Below are 18416 nucleotides of genomic sequence, written 5' to 3' on the forward strand. Positions count from 1 at the left end.
GTTTGAACAACTTGATAGCCCTTTGTGCATAGTTCCAGATTGCTCTCCAGAATGATTGGATCATTTCACAACTCCACCAACAATGCATTAGTATTCCAGTTTTCCCACATCCTCTCCAACATTTATCATTATCTTTTCTCAGCCTGAAAGTTCTGGGGTAATATCTCTGAGTTGTTTTAATTTGCTTTTATCTAATCAATAGTGATTTAGAGCATTTTTTCATATGACTATAGATTTCATCATCTGAAAATTGTTCATTTATCAATTGGGGAATGAGTTATTTTTTTTATAAATTTGACACAGTTCTTTATATAGTTTAGAAATGAGACCTTTATTAGAAAATATTGGCTGTAAAGATTTATTTCCCAGTTTTATACTTTTATTTTAATCTTGTTTCTGTTGGTTTTGTTTGTGAAAAAAAAAAACTTTTTTTAATTTAATGTAATCAAAATGTAATATAATCAAATGCCTTTCATAATGTTCTCTAGTTCTTCTTTGGTCATAAATCCCTCCTTTCTTTGAAAGATATGATAGGTAAATGATCCCTTGCTCTCCCTAATTTGTTTATGGTATCATCCTTTATGCCCAAATTCATGAATCCATTTTGACCTTATTTTGTTGTGGGGCATAAGACATAGGTCTATGCCAAATTTCTGACATTACTTTCAGTTTCCCAATAATTTTTGTCAAATAGTGAGTGTTTTTTGTTGGGGGGGGAAGGGCAGGGAGTATATCAAACACTAAATACTATAGGCCTGCATTATTGTACATTGTATATCTAATCTAATTCACTGATTCACCACTCTATTACTTAGGCAGTACCAAATGATGACTTCTGCTTTATAATATAATTTTAGGCTTGGTACAGCTAAGCCACCATCCATTGTATTTTTTTATTAATTCCCTTTTGTTCTTCCAGATGAATTTTGTTATTATTTTTTCTAGTTCTAGAAAATAATTTTTTGGCAGTTCAATTGGTATGGCACAGAACAAGTAGACCGCTTAGTCAAAATTATCATTTTTGTTATATTAGTTTGGCCTCCCCATGAGCAATTGGTATTTTCCCAATTGTTTAGATCTGATTTTATTTGTGTGAGAAATGTTTTGTAATTGTGTTCATATCATTCTTGGTTTTGTCTTAGCAGGTAGACACTCAAATATTTTATCTCTACAGTTATTTAAATGGAGTTTTGTAGAAGGCTCTGGAAAAGTATACTTGAAACAAGGATACTTACTCTAGTTCACACATACTCAATATACTGTTATGATGTAATTGTAATAGGGTATTTAAGGGCTAAGAGAACTATGGACAGAGGCAGTCAGTCAGAGTGAACAGACTGTGAAGGAGTCAGACTGGGACAGATTTCACCTCTCCAGGGGATATCTCAGTGAGTTTCTCTTTCTATCTCTTGCTGATGGACTTTGTCAATAATATATAAAATGCTGATGATTTGTGTAGGGCTTATTTTATATCCTGCAACTTTATTAAATCTGTGAATTGCTTCAAATAGGTTTTTTGATGATTTTCTAGGATTCTTTAAATATATCATCATATCATCTGCAAAGAGTGATAGTTTTATTTGCTCACTGCCTATTCTAATTTCTTTACCTTTTCTTATTGCTAAAGCCAATATTTGTAGTACAATGTTGAATAATAGTGGTGATAATGGGCAAACTTGTTTTACCCTGATCTTACTGGGAATGCATCCAGCTTCTCTTCAATACAAATAATGCTTGCTGTTGGTTTTAGATAGATACTGCTTATTTTAAAGAAATCTCCTTTTATCCCTATGCTCTTTAGTGTTTTTAATAGGAATGGATGTTGTATTTTGTCAAAAGCTTTTTTTCTATATCTATTGAGATTATCACATGATCTCTGTTGAGTTTGTTATTGATTTGGTCAATTATGGTAATAGTTTTCCTGATATTGAACCAGCTGTGGATACCTAATATAAATCCCACTTGGTCATAGTGTATTATTCTGTTGATTAATCGTTGTAATCTCTTTGCTAATGCTTTATTTAAAAATTTTGCATCAATATTCATTAGGAAGATTGGTTTGTAATTTTTTCTCTGTTTTGGCTCTTCCTGGTTTAGGTATCAATACCATATTTGTGACATAGAAGGAATTTGACAGGACTCCTTCTTTAATTATTTTCTCCAAATGGTTTACATAGTATTAGAATTATTTGTTCTTTAAATGTTTGGTAGAATTAATTTATGAATCCACTTGGTCCTGGAGATTTTTTCTCAGGGAGTTCATTAATGGCTTGTTCAACTTCTTTTTCTAAAATGGGGCGATTTAAGTAATTTATTTCCTCTTCTGTTAATCTGGGAAATTTATATTTTTGTAAATTTACATTTAGATTAGGTTATAGGATTTGCTGCTATTGAGTTGGACAAAATAGCTCCTAATTATTGCTTTAATTTCTTTTTCATTGGTGGTAAGTTTATCCTTTTCATTTTTGATGCTGGTAATTTGTTTTTTTTTTTTTTTTCTATTCTTTTTCTAATAAAATTAACCACAGGTTTATCTATTTTGTTATTGTTGTTGTTTTTTTTTTTCATAAAACCAACTCTTAGTTTTATTTTTTGTTGAATAGATTTCTTAGCTCCAATTTTATTAATCTCTCCTTTGAGTTTCAGAATTTCTAATTTGGTATTTAACTGGGGGTTTTTAATTTTTTTTTTTTTTTTTTTTTTTAGCTTTTTAGCTGTTTGCCCAATTCATCAATCTCCTTTTTTCTCTATTTTACTCATGTAGCTATTTAGGGATATAAAATTTCCCCTAAGAATTGCTTTGCCTGCATCCCATAGGTTTTGGTATGTTGTCTCATTATTGTCATTCTATTGGATGAAATTATGGATTAGTTCTATGGTTTGTTGTTTGATCCATTCATTTTTCAAAATTAGATTATTTAATTTCCAATTGGTTTTTAGTCTATTTTCCCCTGCCCCTTTATTGAATCTATTTTTTACTGCATTGTGGTCTGAAAAGGAAACATTTACTATTTCTGTCTTTTTGCATTTGATTATGAGATTTTTATGCTCTAATATATAGTTGATTTTTGTGTAAGTGCCACCTACTGTTGAGAAATAGAGACTTTCTGTCTCTATTCAGTTTTCTCCAGAGACCTAGGTTTTCTAGTATTCTATTAACCTTCATAGTTTCTTGTTTATTTTGTGGTTAGATTTATCTGATTCTGAGAAGAGAAGGTTGAGGTCCCTCACTAGTATAGTTTTGCTGTCTATTCATTCCTGTAACTAGCTTAAAATCTTCTCTAGGAATTTGGCTGCATATGCATTTAATATGTTATTACCTCATTATTTACAGTACCCTTTATCAAGACATACTTTCCTTCTTTATTTCTTTTAATTAGATCTATTTTTACTTTTGCTTTATCTGAGATTAGAATTGCTAACCCTATTTTTTTTTTTTTTACTTCAGCTAAAACATAATAAATTCTATTCCAGCCTTTTATCTTCACTCGGTATGTGTCTCTCTTTGTCAAAAATGTGTTTCTTGTACACAATATATTGTAGGATTCTGTTTTTTAATCTACTCTGCTATTCACTTCTGTTTTATTAGAGAGTTCATTCCATTCACATTCAGTATTATGATTACAGTTCTATATTGCCCTCCATTTTATTTTCTCCCCTGTATATACTTTTGTTCTTTCTTTCCACCCTGATTTTTTTTCTGAGTCAACAACAAACATTTATTAAGTACCTACTGTGTTCAACATCTTATAAAATACACAATGAAAAATTTTCTCAAATATATTTCTCTTTATGTCTCTTTTTTTTGTTTTATAATTATAAAATTTTTGACAGCATATATGCATGAGTAATTTTTTTATAACATTATCCCTTGTATTCATTTTTCCAAATTATCCCCTCCCTCTCTCTATTCCCTCCCCTAGATGACAGGCAATCCCATACATTTTACATGTTTTACAATATAACCTAGATACAATATATGTGTGTAAATTCCATTTTCTTGTTGCACGTTAAGTATTAGATTAGAAGGTGTAAGTAAGCTGGGTAAATAGACAGTAGTGCTATCAATTTACATTAACTTCCCAATGTTCCTTCTCTGGGTGCAGTTGTTTCTGTCCATCATTGATCAATTGGAAGTGAGTTGGATCTTCTTTATGTTGAAGATATCCACTTCCATTAGAATACATCCTCATACAACACTGAAATATACAGCGATCTTCTGGTTCTATTCATTTCACTCAGCATCAGTTGATGTAAGTCTCTCCAAGCCTCTCTGTATTCCTCCTGCTGATCATTTCTTACAGAGCAATAATATTCCATAACCTTCATATACCATAATTTACCCAACCATTCTCCAATTGATGGACATCCATTCATCTTCCAGTTTCTAGCCACTATGAAAAGAGCTGTCACAAACATTTTGGCACATACAGGTCCCTTTCCCCTCCTTAGTATTTCTTTGCCACCCAGTTTTTAGTAGTGTTTTTCCCCCCACCTATCCCACCCACTACTTTGTCTCTTATCTCTCTTCCTCATCTTCTTTGTAATGTTTTTTTTTTAATCCACCCCACCCATTACTCTTCTATCACCCCTTTCAACCCTTCTCTTACCTTTTCTCCTATTGTTTCTGCCCTTTTTTTCTTCTGCCTCTTATCCTGCTTCTTCCCTTTTCTTTCCTTTTTCCTGCTACTTTTTCATAGGGTTAGATAATTTTTTATACCCAACTGAATGATTGGGTTGTTTCTTCTTAGACTCAAAACTGATGAAATCAAGCCCTTCTTTCTCTGGATTGTAATAGGTCTCTTGCTCCTCTTCATGGGCTCTAATTTGTCCCATTACACCTCCCCTTTGCTCTTTTTCCTATACAGATCTTTTTCCTCCCCATAATGTCTTTTTATTTTTATTTTTTGGATATCATCACATCAGAATCCATTCACAACTCCATCCATGTGATGTCCCCCTTGGCCTGCCCTAGTGACATACACACTTCTCAAGAGTTACAGATATCATTTTCCCATCTAGGGATGTAAACAGTTTAATCTTTAAATAATATATATTTCCTCCCTATTTACCTTTCTATGCTTCTCTTGAGCCCTGTATTTGTAGATTAAATTTTATGTTTACTTCTGTTTTTTTCAATAGAAATGATTGAAAGTCTTTTACTTCACTGAAGATCCATTGCCTCCCCTGAAAGATAATGCTGAGTCTTGCTGAGTAGTTAATTATTACTTGTAATACTAGGTCTTTTGCCTTATGGAATATGGTGATTCCAGGCCTTCCAATCCTTGGAGAAGCCTCAAGATCTTGGGTAATTCTGACTATTGCTACTTGATATTTGAATTGTTTTTGTCTGGCAGCTTGCAGTATTTTTTCCTTGAGATTGTAGTTCTGGAGTTTTGCAACAATGTTCCTTGGGGTTTTCCTTGTGGGATCTCTTTGCAAAGGTGATTGAGGGATTCTTTTAATGAGTACTTTCCCCTCTGTTTCTAGAATATAGGGACAGTTTTCCTACAGACCACTTAAAAATACTATACAGGCTCTTTTTTTTTTGGTAATGGCTTTCAGGTAGGCCAATAATTTTTAAATTGTCTCTTCTGGATCTGTTTTCCAGGTTGGCTATTTTGATGAGGTATTTCATATTTTCTCCCATTTTTTCATTCTTTTTAGTTTGTTTAACTGATTCTTGCTGATTCATAGAGTCATTAGCTCCCATTTGCCCCATTCTAGTTTTTGATGTATGATTTTCTTCAGTATGCTTTTGTATCTCTTTTTCTATTTGGTTAATTCTACTTTTAAAGATAGTGTTTTCTTCAGTGGATTTTTTTTTTTTTTTTTTTTTTTTTTTTTTTTTTTTGGCATTTGGCATTTGGGAAATTGTATTTTTTAAAGAGTTGCTTTCTTTGGTCAATTTTTTCCCTTCCTTTTCCAAATTGTTGACTCTCTTTCTCTCTTTTGCATACTTCTCATTTCTTTTCTCATTTTTTCTTCCATATCTCTTATTTGCTTTTTAAGGTATTTTTATGAGCACTTCCAAGAAGCCTCTTTGGGCTTGAGACAAATTTATATCACTCTGTGGACATGTTATCCTCATCTTAGTTGGTGTTTTGGTCTTCCCTGTTACCATGGTACCTTTCTAGGTCAAGGTTCTTTTCTATCTCTTGCTCATTTTCTTTTCTTTTATTTAGTATTTCCTCTTTTTTTTCTTTTATGGTTGAGCTCTGCTCCTGAGGTCCCAATTTTCCTGTGCCGCCCAATGCCTTGGCTTTGGCTTTTGTGTTTGCAGGAGGTGATTTTGCCTTCTCTTTTCAGGAAACAGCTTGCTTTCCCAGAGTTTGCTTTCTGAACTGAGACTAGAGGCTGCCCCATTGATCTGATCCTCTACTGAGTCAGGACTGAGTCTTAGTTGCTGATTTGGCATTCAAAGTCTGTTATCTTCAGTTAATGTCCCCTTTACTTTTGGAGGATCTCAGTGTCTCTCTTGGAGAATTCAGGAATGGGAGTAAGGAGTTTTGAAATTCCCAAATTCTGTCTGAGTTGGGCTGAATTCTCTTTTCACCCCCATGAGACTGACCTTTCTTGAAGTTTTTCCAGCCTATCTCGAGAGTGATTTCATTTCATCAGACTTGGTTTCATGTGGTTTTCAAGGGAAACTGGGAGAGCTTGAACAGCTTCCTGGCTTTACTGCACCATCTTGGCATCACCCCCAAAAGTGTAATAAATCATTTTAATATAAATTTGATCTTGCTATTAAAAGTAGTTTTACTAGACCATATATTCAAACCATTAAAGTTTCATTAATATTTTATTTTTTATTTAATAACTTTACAATCTAATCGTAAATCAGAGGCTGTCCTGTACTCCTTTGAATTATTCTTTAAACATGTGATGTATCCCATAACTAAAGTTCAAGCAACTCAGTATCAAGGAGTGTGCCTTAGTACCTTGAACCAAACTAGGAAAAGAATATGTACTTTACAACTGCTTGCTGAATTTGGTGAGATCTTTCTGATTTTAAATTTTAAAAAATTAATGTATTTTTGAAAGTAAGAAAGAAGAGAAATATCCTGGGAAGTGGAAAAGTGGTATAAAAAAGATATCAATTGAAATGTATTTAAAATAAATTAGTCACAAATTTTAAAATATTGTACTAGATTTTCTTTCATTAAAAATTCCATTTTTAAAAAAATTTTGAAAATCAACCATGGGAATTTGTCACATGCCCAGATCACCTCAGATAGCATCTCTCCATGAGAAAGATCTTAGAAAATTGCTTCTAGTAGAATCATATAAGAAAAAGACCTTGGAGAGACTAGAGCACTAATGGACATTAGTTAAGTAGCTTTGATCAACTGGACATGTGATGAACATGAAGTTTTTTTTTTTTTTTATTGGCATTCAAAGTCTGTTATCTTCAGTTAATGTCCCCTTTACTTTTGGAGGATCTCAGTGTCTCTCTTGGAGAATTCAGGAATGGGAGTAAGGAGTTTTGAAAACCATAGGAATCCAGAAGTTAAAGTATAGATTGAGTGTCTTAGCCTTGATGCCCCAGGGAGCAAGAGGTGATTTTTCAGAAGTGACTTTGAGGGTCAGGAAAATTATTAATCAGCAGTCATGCTATATCTGGATGTGAGCTGGTGGGATCCCATGCTATATAGAACAGAGCTAAGTTTCTAATCTATCTGGAGAATAAGATGATGCAAGGAAGGATGCCCCAGAGGAATATTTGCAAATTTGTTCTTGTTATATCTTTGAGATAAATATCCTATTGTTTGGTGAAAAAGGAATCAATTTTTAGGGTTAAATGGAACTCAAGTGCTAGTCACTTGCCCCCCAAGGGTAGATAAGAGAAGAAATTACAGCTAATGAGAGTTCTACCTCATAGTAGTAGAGAAAAAAAAATTGCCCCACATCTCATACCCTGCTCAGGCCGCCCTGGAAACCCGAAGAGTGATGTATGTAGCTTGCCTGGCTTTGAGAGAGGGAACAAGAGAATTCTGTCACAGATCAGAAACAAAGCCTAGCTAACATTCATCTCAAATGGAACAGCATTGCCATCTAGTGTTCAATTCTGATAAAAATCACTTGGAACAAGAAGGACATTTATTTCAACACTTTCTACAAAAATAAATGATTTTTTTTTTTTTTTTTTTTTTGGCGAAAGAAAATCCAGTATAATACTTTAAAATTTGTAACTGATAATTTATTTTAAATAAATTTCAGTTTATATCTTTTTTATGGCACTTTTCAATTTCCCAGGATATTTCTCCCCCTTGTCACTTTCAGAAATATATCCCTTATAACAAAAAAAAAAAAAAAAAATTAAAAGATTTACTTTTTAATGTTTTGTTGAATTATTCCCCCCTTTTAGCAATAATATTCTGTGTTCCACTCACCCAATGCCTCTGCAAAGGAATAGATGAAGTGCCTTCTTATATGTCTTCTCTAGGACCAAGTATAATCACTATGACTTTCTAGCATTAGTGTTGATTGTTTTACTGTTATTGTTCTTTTCAAGTACATTGTTGTAATCATTGTATATGTTAATTTTCAGATTCTTCTTATTTCAGATAAATTTTTCCATTCTTTTCTGTATTCATATTAATAATTTATTAAAAATAATATTTCATTACATTCATGCAAAACAATTTGTTTAATCACTCCCCAAATGATAGGCATCTATTTTATTTCCAGTTCTTTTCTAATGCTAATATTTTTGATGAAAATATTTTGGTATATATAGGGTCCTTAAATTTTTCTTTCACTAAGAATCCAGCCATTCTGGAGAGCAATCTGGAATTATGCCCAAAAAGTTATCAAACTGTGCATACCCTTTGACCCAGCAGCGCTACTACTGGGATTATATCCCAAAGAAATACTAAAGAGCGGAAAGAGACATATATGTGCCAAAATGTTTGTGGCAGCTCTTTTTGTTGTAGCTAGAAACTGGAAGATGAATGGATGTCCATCAGTTGGAGAATGGTTGGGTAAATTGTGGTATATGAAGGTTATGGAATATTATTGTTCTGTAAGAAATGACCAGCAGGAGGAATACAGAGAGGCCTGGAGAGACTTAAATCAACTGATGCTGAGTGAAATGAGCAGAACCAGAAGATCACTGTACACTTCAACAACAATACTGTATGAGGATGTATTCTGATGGAAGTGGAAATCTTCAACATAAAGAAGATCCAACTCACTTCCAGTTGATCAATGATGGACAGAGGTAGCTACACCCAGAGAAGAAACACTGGGAAGTGAATGTAAATTGTTAGCACTAATATCTGTCTGCCCAGGTTGCATGTACCTTCGGATTCTAATGTTTATTGTGCAACAAGAAAATGATATTCACACACATGTATTGTATCTAGACTATATTATAACACATGTAAAATGTATGGTATTGCCTGTCATCGGGGGGAGGGAATAGAGGGAGGGGGGGTAATTTGGAAAAATGAATACAAGGGATAATATTATAAAAAAAAAATATATATATATATAATAAAAAAAATTTTTTCTTTCACTGGCCAAAACAGTACTACATATTTTAAAAATGTATTTTTGAAAGTGAGAAAGGGGAGAAATATCCTGGGAAATGGAAAAGTGGTATAAAATTTCTGAAACAAAGGGTAGAATCATTTTAGTGTTAATGATATAATTTAAGAACCCCCAAAGTCTGATGCTATTTTATCATGTGATCCTGGGTTCCTAAAAGATAGACCAACAAAGCCTATATTAGCTTAAAGGCAAGGAGACTTGATTTCTGCCTCTAAATCCTATGATTTCCACTATATAGAAGAGCTTAAGTTTTGGAAGGATTGGGTTTTCACCCATAGGAACTAATGAAATATAGAAGATATAGTCTATATTTGTCACAAACATTTTAAATTTATTTTCTATTGCTTCGTGTTGCCATTTTGCTTTGAAAAAAATCATCTGTCTGACAAAAACTTTTATTTCAGTGTGAAATATGGCTGAGATCTCCACAAATTTAATCCAGGGAATTAACTGGTTAAGGGTAAAAGAGCTCCCTAGCATTTCTTGAACTAATTGTAAATTCAGAATAGATCCTCTTAGTGTTTGTTGATGAATTTACAAATTGACTTGATGCAAATTTTGCCCTTCTCTGTCTTCAATATGAAAGAAACAAACAAAAAACTATACACCAGTTTTGTACTTTGAAAGAGTAGTTATTTTACTGGTGTGGCTGTCTCCTCCCTCTAAAAATATAGATTATATCTTCTATATAGTAAATGTAAAATTTCCCCCAAGATGTATAATAAAAATTGTATTACCTGGCAAAGGAAGTTGAACTAATATACCACTAACTCTTGAGTCCATGTTCAGTTGCTCAGTTATGTCCAAAAGTTCTTCCTGAGAAACATTTTTAGGTTTCAGGATGACCTCACTACCAATGCCTAGAAGAAAACATACAGGAGTCAGACAATAACCATACAGGTTATTTACTGAATGTGAGTGGGACAATGAGTCAATTTCAATACTCCTTTCTAGGCATTTCTATTTGTCCTATTTGTTAGATACTCTAATTTATTTATGTCTCCTGAATTCATTGTCCTTTTTCCCTTCCTTTTCAGAAAGTGAGCTTCTTTCTGATTAGAAACATTTAGGTTGGACTTCAATGATCACTTTTTCTACTTTAGCGACTTTTTCTACTTAATAACCCCTTTTTGCCAAAGAAATGTTTACATGTTCCCAGGCATATACGTATGTAAAATAGGTTTACAAACCAAACATTTACTGGTAATAAATCATAATTTCATAACTCCTACATTTAATTATTAGATCATATATGGGATCACAAAGTACAAAGAAGTTGGGTTCCAGTTAACTTTTGCTGTTCCAGGTTTCTTCTGATGTTGATTTTCCATAATCCCTAGATACAGGTAAAGACATCTACCCAGAAGAATGCATCAGTCACACTCTAAAGTATATTAAGCTATACTTTTTAATCAAAGAAAATTAAGTAAAACTAGTGTAGAAAAAGAAAAAATATTTGATTTTTTCTGACTTGTCTTGTCTCTTACATTCTCTTTAACCACAAAGTACCAAATAACATATTAATAACTGCCTGTATTTTAAATAACAGAAAATATTTTAAAAATTAAATCTGTAAGTGTGCCCTGCATGTGAAGAATATATGTGAAATGTTTAATAGATATAGGTGTTCTTATGAAATTCTTACTTACCCACAGCTGTAGCAGCTTTTATTTTATTTCTTACATAAGTATGGCTTGCTGGGTTGTCTCCTACCAAAACAATACTGAGATGAGGTTTTCTGTTCCCAAGAGACACCCATGATTCTACCTCATGACATATTTCTTTACAGATTTGTCTGGCCATTTCAGTTCCTGAGATAATGGTGGCTTCACATCTATAAAAATAGGTAAGCAAAGAAAAGATGCACAATTAAAAAAAAACAGCATTGATTGCTCAATTAATGAGATTTATTAAGTACCTACTATTTGATGAAGAAAGTCTAAAAGTTAAAGAGAAAATAATTATTCATTCAGGTCGTAAACAACATATGTGAACGGTTAGACAAATTATAGGAGGGGAGAAGGATACAAGAATGTAGATTTAGAGTTAGAATGGGTCTGTTCTAGAGAATTTCTATTACAGTCTACTCAATGTGCAGATAAAAAAAATCTAAGCCTGGAGAATCAAAGTGATCTTTCCAAGATCATGCTAGCAGAAAATGGCAGAGCCAGGAATGGGAGCCAGGTCTCCTGACTCAAAAATATACATAACTATAATATATATATGTATGTATATATGCATACATATATATGTTTACATTATATATGTGTGTGTGTGTATATATATATATATATATATATATATATATATATATATATATATATATATATATATATATATATAATTATGATGATAGCCTTGGGCAGAAGAGGAAAGGCCTGAATTGGGAGCAAGAATGGATATAAGAAAATAGCCAGGTCAAGTTGATACCACAGTGTCTAGAGAATCCTAAAATGAAATTGTCAAAGCCTTTGATCAAAACAAGGAATTCAATTGTAAAATCAATAGTAGATCAGGAAATAATGCACAAGTTGGCCTTGGAAAATTCAAGACCCCACAAATTCAAGATCCTACTTCTGTGTTGAAGGAAATCTGTGGTGAAATATAAAATTCCCACTACTGACCTAGATACATCCAAATACTGTTGCATCATAACTTTTCTACTTATAGCCATAGATGACCAAGTATAGTTCTGAACAGTGATCTACTTTAGGGATGAAATAGTAGAAATATAGCAAGTCAAGGCTTCCCAGGAGGAATGTACTATGGTTTCTCTCTTGGAAATAACCATTACTGGGGAAATAGATAAGTGAACATAGTATTGGTGTCCCAAATTTGCTGCTGGTACCTTAATTCTAATATTTCTTTTTGAGGTTTAATGGCTGCAAACATCATAGTCAACAAAAAGGCTAGCTTAGCAGTACCAAATTTCAGATTATATTATAAAGTGATAATCATGAAAATAATCTGGTTTTGACTAAGAAATATAGTCTTGGATCAGTGGAATAGTTTAGATATACTATATATAAGAGTAATTGAACATAATAATCCAGTGCTGGTAAGCCCAAAGATCCAAATTTAGGGAACAAGAAATCACTATTTAACAAAATTTGCTGGTAAATTAGAAAGTACTCTGGCATAAACTGAGCATAAATCAACATTCATACTATATACCAAGATTAGATCAAAATGACTACATGCTTTAGACATAAAGGATGATATCTTAAGCAGATTCAGGGAGCAAGAAAAATTTTATCAGCTAGATCTATGGATAAGGGAAGAATTTATGACCAAAGAAGAAATATTGAGGATCATGGGATGAAAGATGAAAAAAAAATAATTACATGAAATTGAAGTTTTTGCACAAACAGAAGTAATGGAGTCAAAATTGGAAGGAAAACAGGAAACTGGGACAAGAGGAAAGGGAGATTTTTAAAGCAAGTTTCTCTGATAAAGACTTTACTTTTCAACTATAAAAACAAAAATCATTCCCCAATTGATAAATGGTCAAAAGATATAAATAGGCAGTTTTCAGAAGAAGAAATAATATTGTAACTTACTCATAATTAAATAAAGGAAAATTAAAACAACTCTGAGGTGCCACCTCACAAATTCTGGAAATGATATGAAAAAATTGGGACATTAATGTATTATTGGCAGAGTTCTGATTTAGTCTAACCATCCTATAGAACAATTTGGAATATTGCTCAAAGGGCTATAAATCTGTGCATACCCTTTGACCCAATAATGCCACAACCTGGTCTACATCCCAAAGACATCAAAGAAAAAGGAAAAGTACTTAAATGTACAAAAACATTTCTAGCAATTCCTTTTGTGATGCCAAAGAATAGAAAATTGAAGGGTGTTCAACTGATGAATGGCTGATCATATTGTGATGTGTTATTGTGACATAAGAAATGATGAGCAGGATGGTTTCAGAAAAATCTGGTAAAACTTATTGGAAATGAAGAAAAGTCAAGTCAGCAAACCAGAAGAACATTGTATACAATAACAGCAATATTGTAATTGATCAATTTTGAAAGACTTAGCTCCTCTAATCAATACAATAATCCAAGATAATTTCAAAGAATTCATAATAATCATAAAACAACAGTAATAACAGTAATAAAATTCTATCCACCTCTAGAGACAGAATTGTGAATTTTGAATACAAAGTATTTCCCCCCACTTTTTGGAGAAATGGGAACAATATAGCTAATATGAAAAATATGCCTTATATTTTTTGAGCTGACATTATATTGCTTGCCTTTAATTGGAGAGGGGCTAAAGGTGGAGAGAAAATTTGGAGCCTAATTTTTTTTTTTAAAGAATGTTAAATGGAAGAGGATTCTGGGAAGATGGCAGATTAGGTCAGAAAATTCCAAACTCTCCAGATTTCTCCCACAAATAAGAAAAAAAAATTCCTCAGGGAAAATATACAGCAACTAAAATAATAGAATTGGGGTAAAACTCCTAGGACAATCAGAAAAGATCCCCCCCCCAAAAAAAAAAAAGATACCAGGGCTGAGGTTTGATTCCTGTAAAATATAAACACTTCCAGGCTAGTTCAGTTGAAATGGCAAGTGGAGAGCCCCAAGATATTGGGATATAATCCGGGGCCTACCTTCAGGGACTTTCACCTCCTAGACAGTGTGGAGAGTTGGGCATCTGGGGGAAATCTGAGGGAACCTCTGCTGATAAGGAATACTAGGCCCAACTGTGCTGCTGAGATGCTGCCTTGGGCGAGAAAGAAACAATGAATAACAGATGAATGCCAAAGCAGTAGGGCAGGAATGCAGCCTACTGCTGGCAGTTACAGGAGATAGAGTTCTTAGTTTTTAGTTCCAGACCACAATTGAGAATTAAAAGAGGACCTAATGTCAGAGGTACTATCTCCCATACCCCAGGATTAGGTGTAATCTTATTTTGTATAATTAGGTAAAAGAGAAAAACCCATCCATAGAAAGTAACTATGGGAATAGGGAAAAGCAGCCTTCATCTTCAGAGGAGGATATTGAAATAAAAAATCTTCTTCTATCCTAAAGAGTAATGTCAAATGGTCACCTGCCCCAAAAAAATTCAAAAAAAACTTTTAAAAATGCTTCAAAAATCAAATGATTGAGGAAAAAAACTAAGAATAGAGCAATACAAGAAAAACAAGATGATTTTGAAAATGAAGTTAAACTACTAGAAAAGAAGATCCATAATTTTAAAGAAGAAAATGACTCCTTAAAAACTAAAATTGGGCAAGGGAAAGCTATTGAAGTTATAAGAGACCAAGAAATTATAAAACAAAATGTAAAGAATGAAAAAATAAAAGAGAATTGAGACATCTCATAAGAAAAATAACAGATTTGGAGAACAGATCAAGAAGAGAAAGCCTAAGAATAATTGAACTACACTAAAGCGATGACCACTAAAAAGGAATCTTGATGTAATAATACAAGAAATAAAGAAAATTGTCCCTAAGTGTTAGAACAGGAGGGAAAAGTAGATATAGAAAAAAATCCACTGATCAACACTTGAAAGAAATCCCTACAAGGAAATTTTTTTAAAATTGTTTAAGTATAAGAGGAGTTCATTTAAGAGAGTAGTTCACTTAAAAAGATCTGGAAGTTTCACTAGGATTGAAATTTCAACATAAGTCTACAGTGTGATGTCAACCCAAAAAGCTAATTCAATAATTGGGTGACATTAAGAGTGTCCGGGGTTTACAAGGCTATAATTCCATGGTCCTCTGCCCTGCTCATTCCACAATAATATTTTCACTTCATGGCACCACATTTTAGGAAGGATGTAGATAACCCAGAGAATGTCCAGCAGGATAATCAAGACAATGAAGGATCTTGCGATCAAAACATAGAAGGATTGGTTGAGGGACTGGGGGTGTTTAATTTGAAGAAGAAAATTCTTAGGGGTAACATGATAGCAGTCTTCAAATATTTGAATGGCTGTCACCTGAAACACTAGAAATTGGAATGGAACTCGGAAGGCAGAACTAGAATGAGACTTCATGGTAAAGTGAAAAGAGCACTGCTGTTTGAGTAAGTGGATCTGGGTTTAAGTCTTACCTTAGTTACTTACTAAGTAATTTTGGCAAATCAGTTCACCTTCCTTCTTCCTTTACCTTCCTTACCTTCCTCCTCTGTTTAATAAAAGTTTGGGTCTTATCCCTTCTAGAATATAAGGGTTAGGAGCAAGGTAACCCTTGCAATCTGTAAAAATCCCATAAAACTTTTTGGCTCTCCCTTCATACCAGAAGTCTGGGTTATTATGGTATTAAAAGATAAAAGATGCTGATATTGTATAATACTATACATATATTTTCTGCAACTTTTTCTGAGTCATATGCTGGCCTTTGCATGTTGTCTACAGCTTAGGCAAAACTCCTCCAAAATTCCCATTTAATGTTTTATGCTAACCTACAATATATCAGAACTGTGATAAGGAAAGTTATGATGTAGAAGAGATAACTGTAAATGGTCTCCAAAGTCCCTTCTGGTCATTAATCTATGATCTATGAATAATGAGCATAATGGACAAAGAAACAAGTTTAGGCTCTAAACAAATTTAGAAAACATTTCTAATAGGGAGAATTAGCCACAAATAGAATTGGCAGCTAGGTGGCTCAGTGGATAGATTGTAGGGCCTAAAGTTTCTGAGTTCAAAAAAATCTGGCTTTGTACACTTATTATTTGGGTAAGTCATTTAATCCTGTCTGCCTTAGTTTCCTCATCTGTCAAATGAACTGAAGAACACAGCAAACCAGTCCAGTATTTTTTCTAAGAAAACCTCAAATGGGGTCACAAAGTGTCAAATATTACTGAAAATGAGTGAACAAGAAGTAGCATAGCAAGGCAGCACAATGATCATTGCACTAGAGTCTGGAAGAGCTGAGTTCAAATTTAACTTGAAACACATACTATTTGCCTCAGTTTCCCCCACTATAAAATTGAGATCACAATAGCAACTACTAAACAGAGTTGTGAGGATCACAGGAGATAAAAATGGTAAAGCATTTAGCACAATAAGTGCTATTTAAATGTTAGTGATTATTATTGTTATTGGTGGGTAATAATACCCTCTTTATTAAATATCATTCAGCAAAGTCTGGCTGACCTTTTGTCATGCTGAACTAGGGGTGCCTTTTGTTCCCCTAAGACTCCACCAAACACTTATTAAGCATCTCTTATGTGAAGAACCACCAAGCTAAGCACTGTTTAAACAATCCTCAGGGAGCTTACACATTTAGTGTGGGTGTGTAGTAAAATAAATAACTGTAAAATACAGAGCATCCCAAAAGTCTTAGTGCTGTTTTTATTGAGGATACAGTTACACTTCCATACAAGTCTTTTCTATTGCAAGTAATTTTTTTAAAAACAGCTGCTATTCCTACTATCTCTTAACATATAATTAGCAATATCAATTCAATTAACAAGATCATTCAGGCAGCTCTCCAATTACAGCATAAGAGAAGTAGCCATTTCATTAAAGAAATAGTTTGGAACAAGGCAACTCCTGGAGGCATTAATCCACTGCTGACTTAGGCTAAAGTACAAGTTATCCTTATCTTTATTGTTTTATGTACTTAAAACAACAGCTACCATTTGCATAGTTCTTGGCCAGATCCATGACATAATGGTTACAATACAGGTTCTGAAGTCAAAAAGTCAAAATCTTGCTGAATTCAAATCCAGCCTCAAATATTTACCAGTTATGTTATTCTGGGCAAATTATGAACCCTATTTGCCTTAGTTTCTTTACCTATAAAATGAGCTAGAGGAAGAAATGGCAACTAACTCCAATATCTTTGCCAAGAAAACTTCAAATGGATCACAAAGAATAAGGAATCACTGAAACAATTCAATAACAACAAATTTTAAGAGAGGGCATGAACTAAGCATTGAAAGAAGCTAAAACTCCAAATGGTAAAAGTGAGGAGGAATATAATATCTACTATTTTCTAGACACTGTGCTAAGAATGTTTACAAATGTTGTCTCATTTTATCCTCACAATTGCACTGGAAGCTAGGTATTATTATCCCCATTAAAACAGTTGAATAAACCAAGGTGAATAAAGGTTAAATGATTTTCCCAGATTCACTTAAATACTTAGTGTCTGAGGTGGAATTTGAACTCATAGTATCTTGACTCCAGACCCAGTTCTCTATTCAGAATTTTAACAATTGCCTCCAGTCCTATCCCTACTTTGTCTGAGAATGCAGGCTATCAGTAACTGTTTTTAACATTATTAGTACCTAGTCCCTGCCATATCCAGACTCTACCTCATTCCTTAAATTTGATTCAGTATCAGATTAAAGTTATCTACTTAACCACTTTTTCAAGCATTAATTATCTTCCTATTAGGGAAAAGCTTCATGTAGTATAAGGCTACTCATTTTATAAACCTTAAAGTGCTATTATAAGAGCTAGATATTATTTTAATACATATAATGCCACATTATATAATATTGTCATTTATTATGTTATGTATATATTATGTCACATAATATATATTAATATTATTTATGATAGGTTGCATATTATTTGTTTTCATTACTACTATTACTACTACTACCATTATTATTATCAGACAGCATCTTCTTAGATCTTCATTTGGGTTCAACATATTCAAGATTTAGTACAATCTTAATTTTAGTGGGGTCTTAGTTTTGTGTGTGTGTGTGTATGTGTGTGTGTGTGTGTGTGTGTGTGTGTGTGTGTGTATGTGTTTTTTTTTTTTTAACTGGCTTTGTTTAATTACTCTCCTTCTGGATATAGAGCCTTTTCCATGGAAGACATAGAGAGTCTTTGAAGCATTACTTTGTAAATTTGTTCTTTTTCTTGTTCTTTCTGCAGGA

General features: G+C 33.1%; 1 protein-coding gene across 2 annotated transcripts in view; it reads right to left on the reverse strand.

The window, feature by feature from the left end:
- MTHFD2L (methylenetetrahydrofolate dehydrogenase (NADP+ dependent) 2 like) overlaps window positions 1-18416 on the reverse strand; it is a 129143-nt gene that overhangs the window by 91630 nt on the left and 19097 nt on the right. For both annotated transcript variants that reach the window (XM_074276296.1, XM_074276297.1), the window contains exons 2-3: window positions 11205-11389; window positions 10293-10415 (exon numbers count right to left, since the gene is read on the reverse strand). In XM_074276296.1, coding sequence (XP_074132397.1) covers window positions 10293-10415; window positions 11205-11389 — 308 coding nt within the window. The remainder of the gene's footprint in view (window positions 1-10292; window positions 10416-11204; window positions 11390-18416) is intronic.

Source organism: Sminthopsis crassicaudata, chromosome 6, assembly GCF_048593235.1.
Source record: "Sminthopsis crassicaudata isolate SCR6 chromosome 6, ASM4859323v1, whole genome shotgun sequence".
NCBI classification, from domain to species: Eukaryota; Metazoa; Chordata; class Mammalia; order Dasyuromorphia; family Dasyuridae; genus Sminthopsis; species Sminthopsis crassicaudata.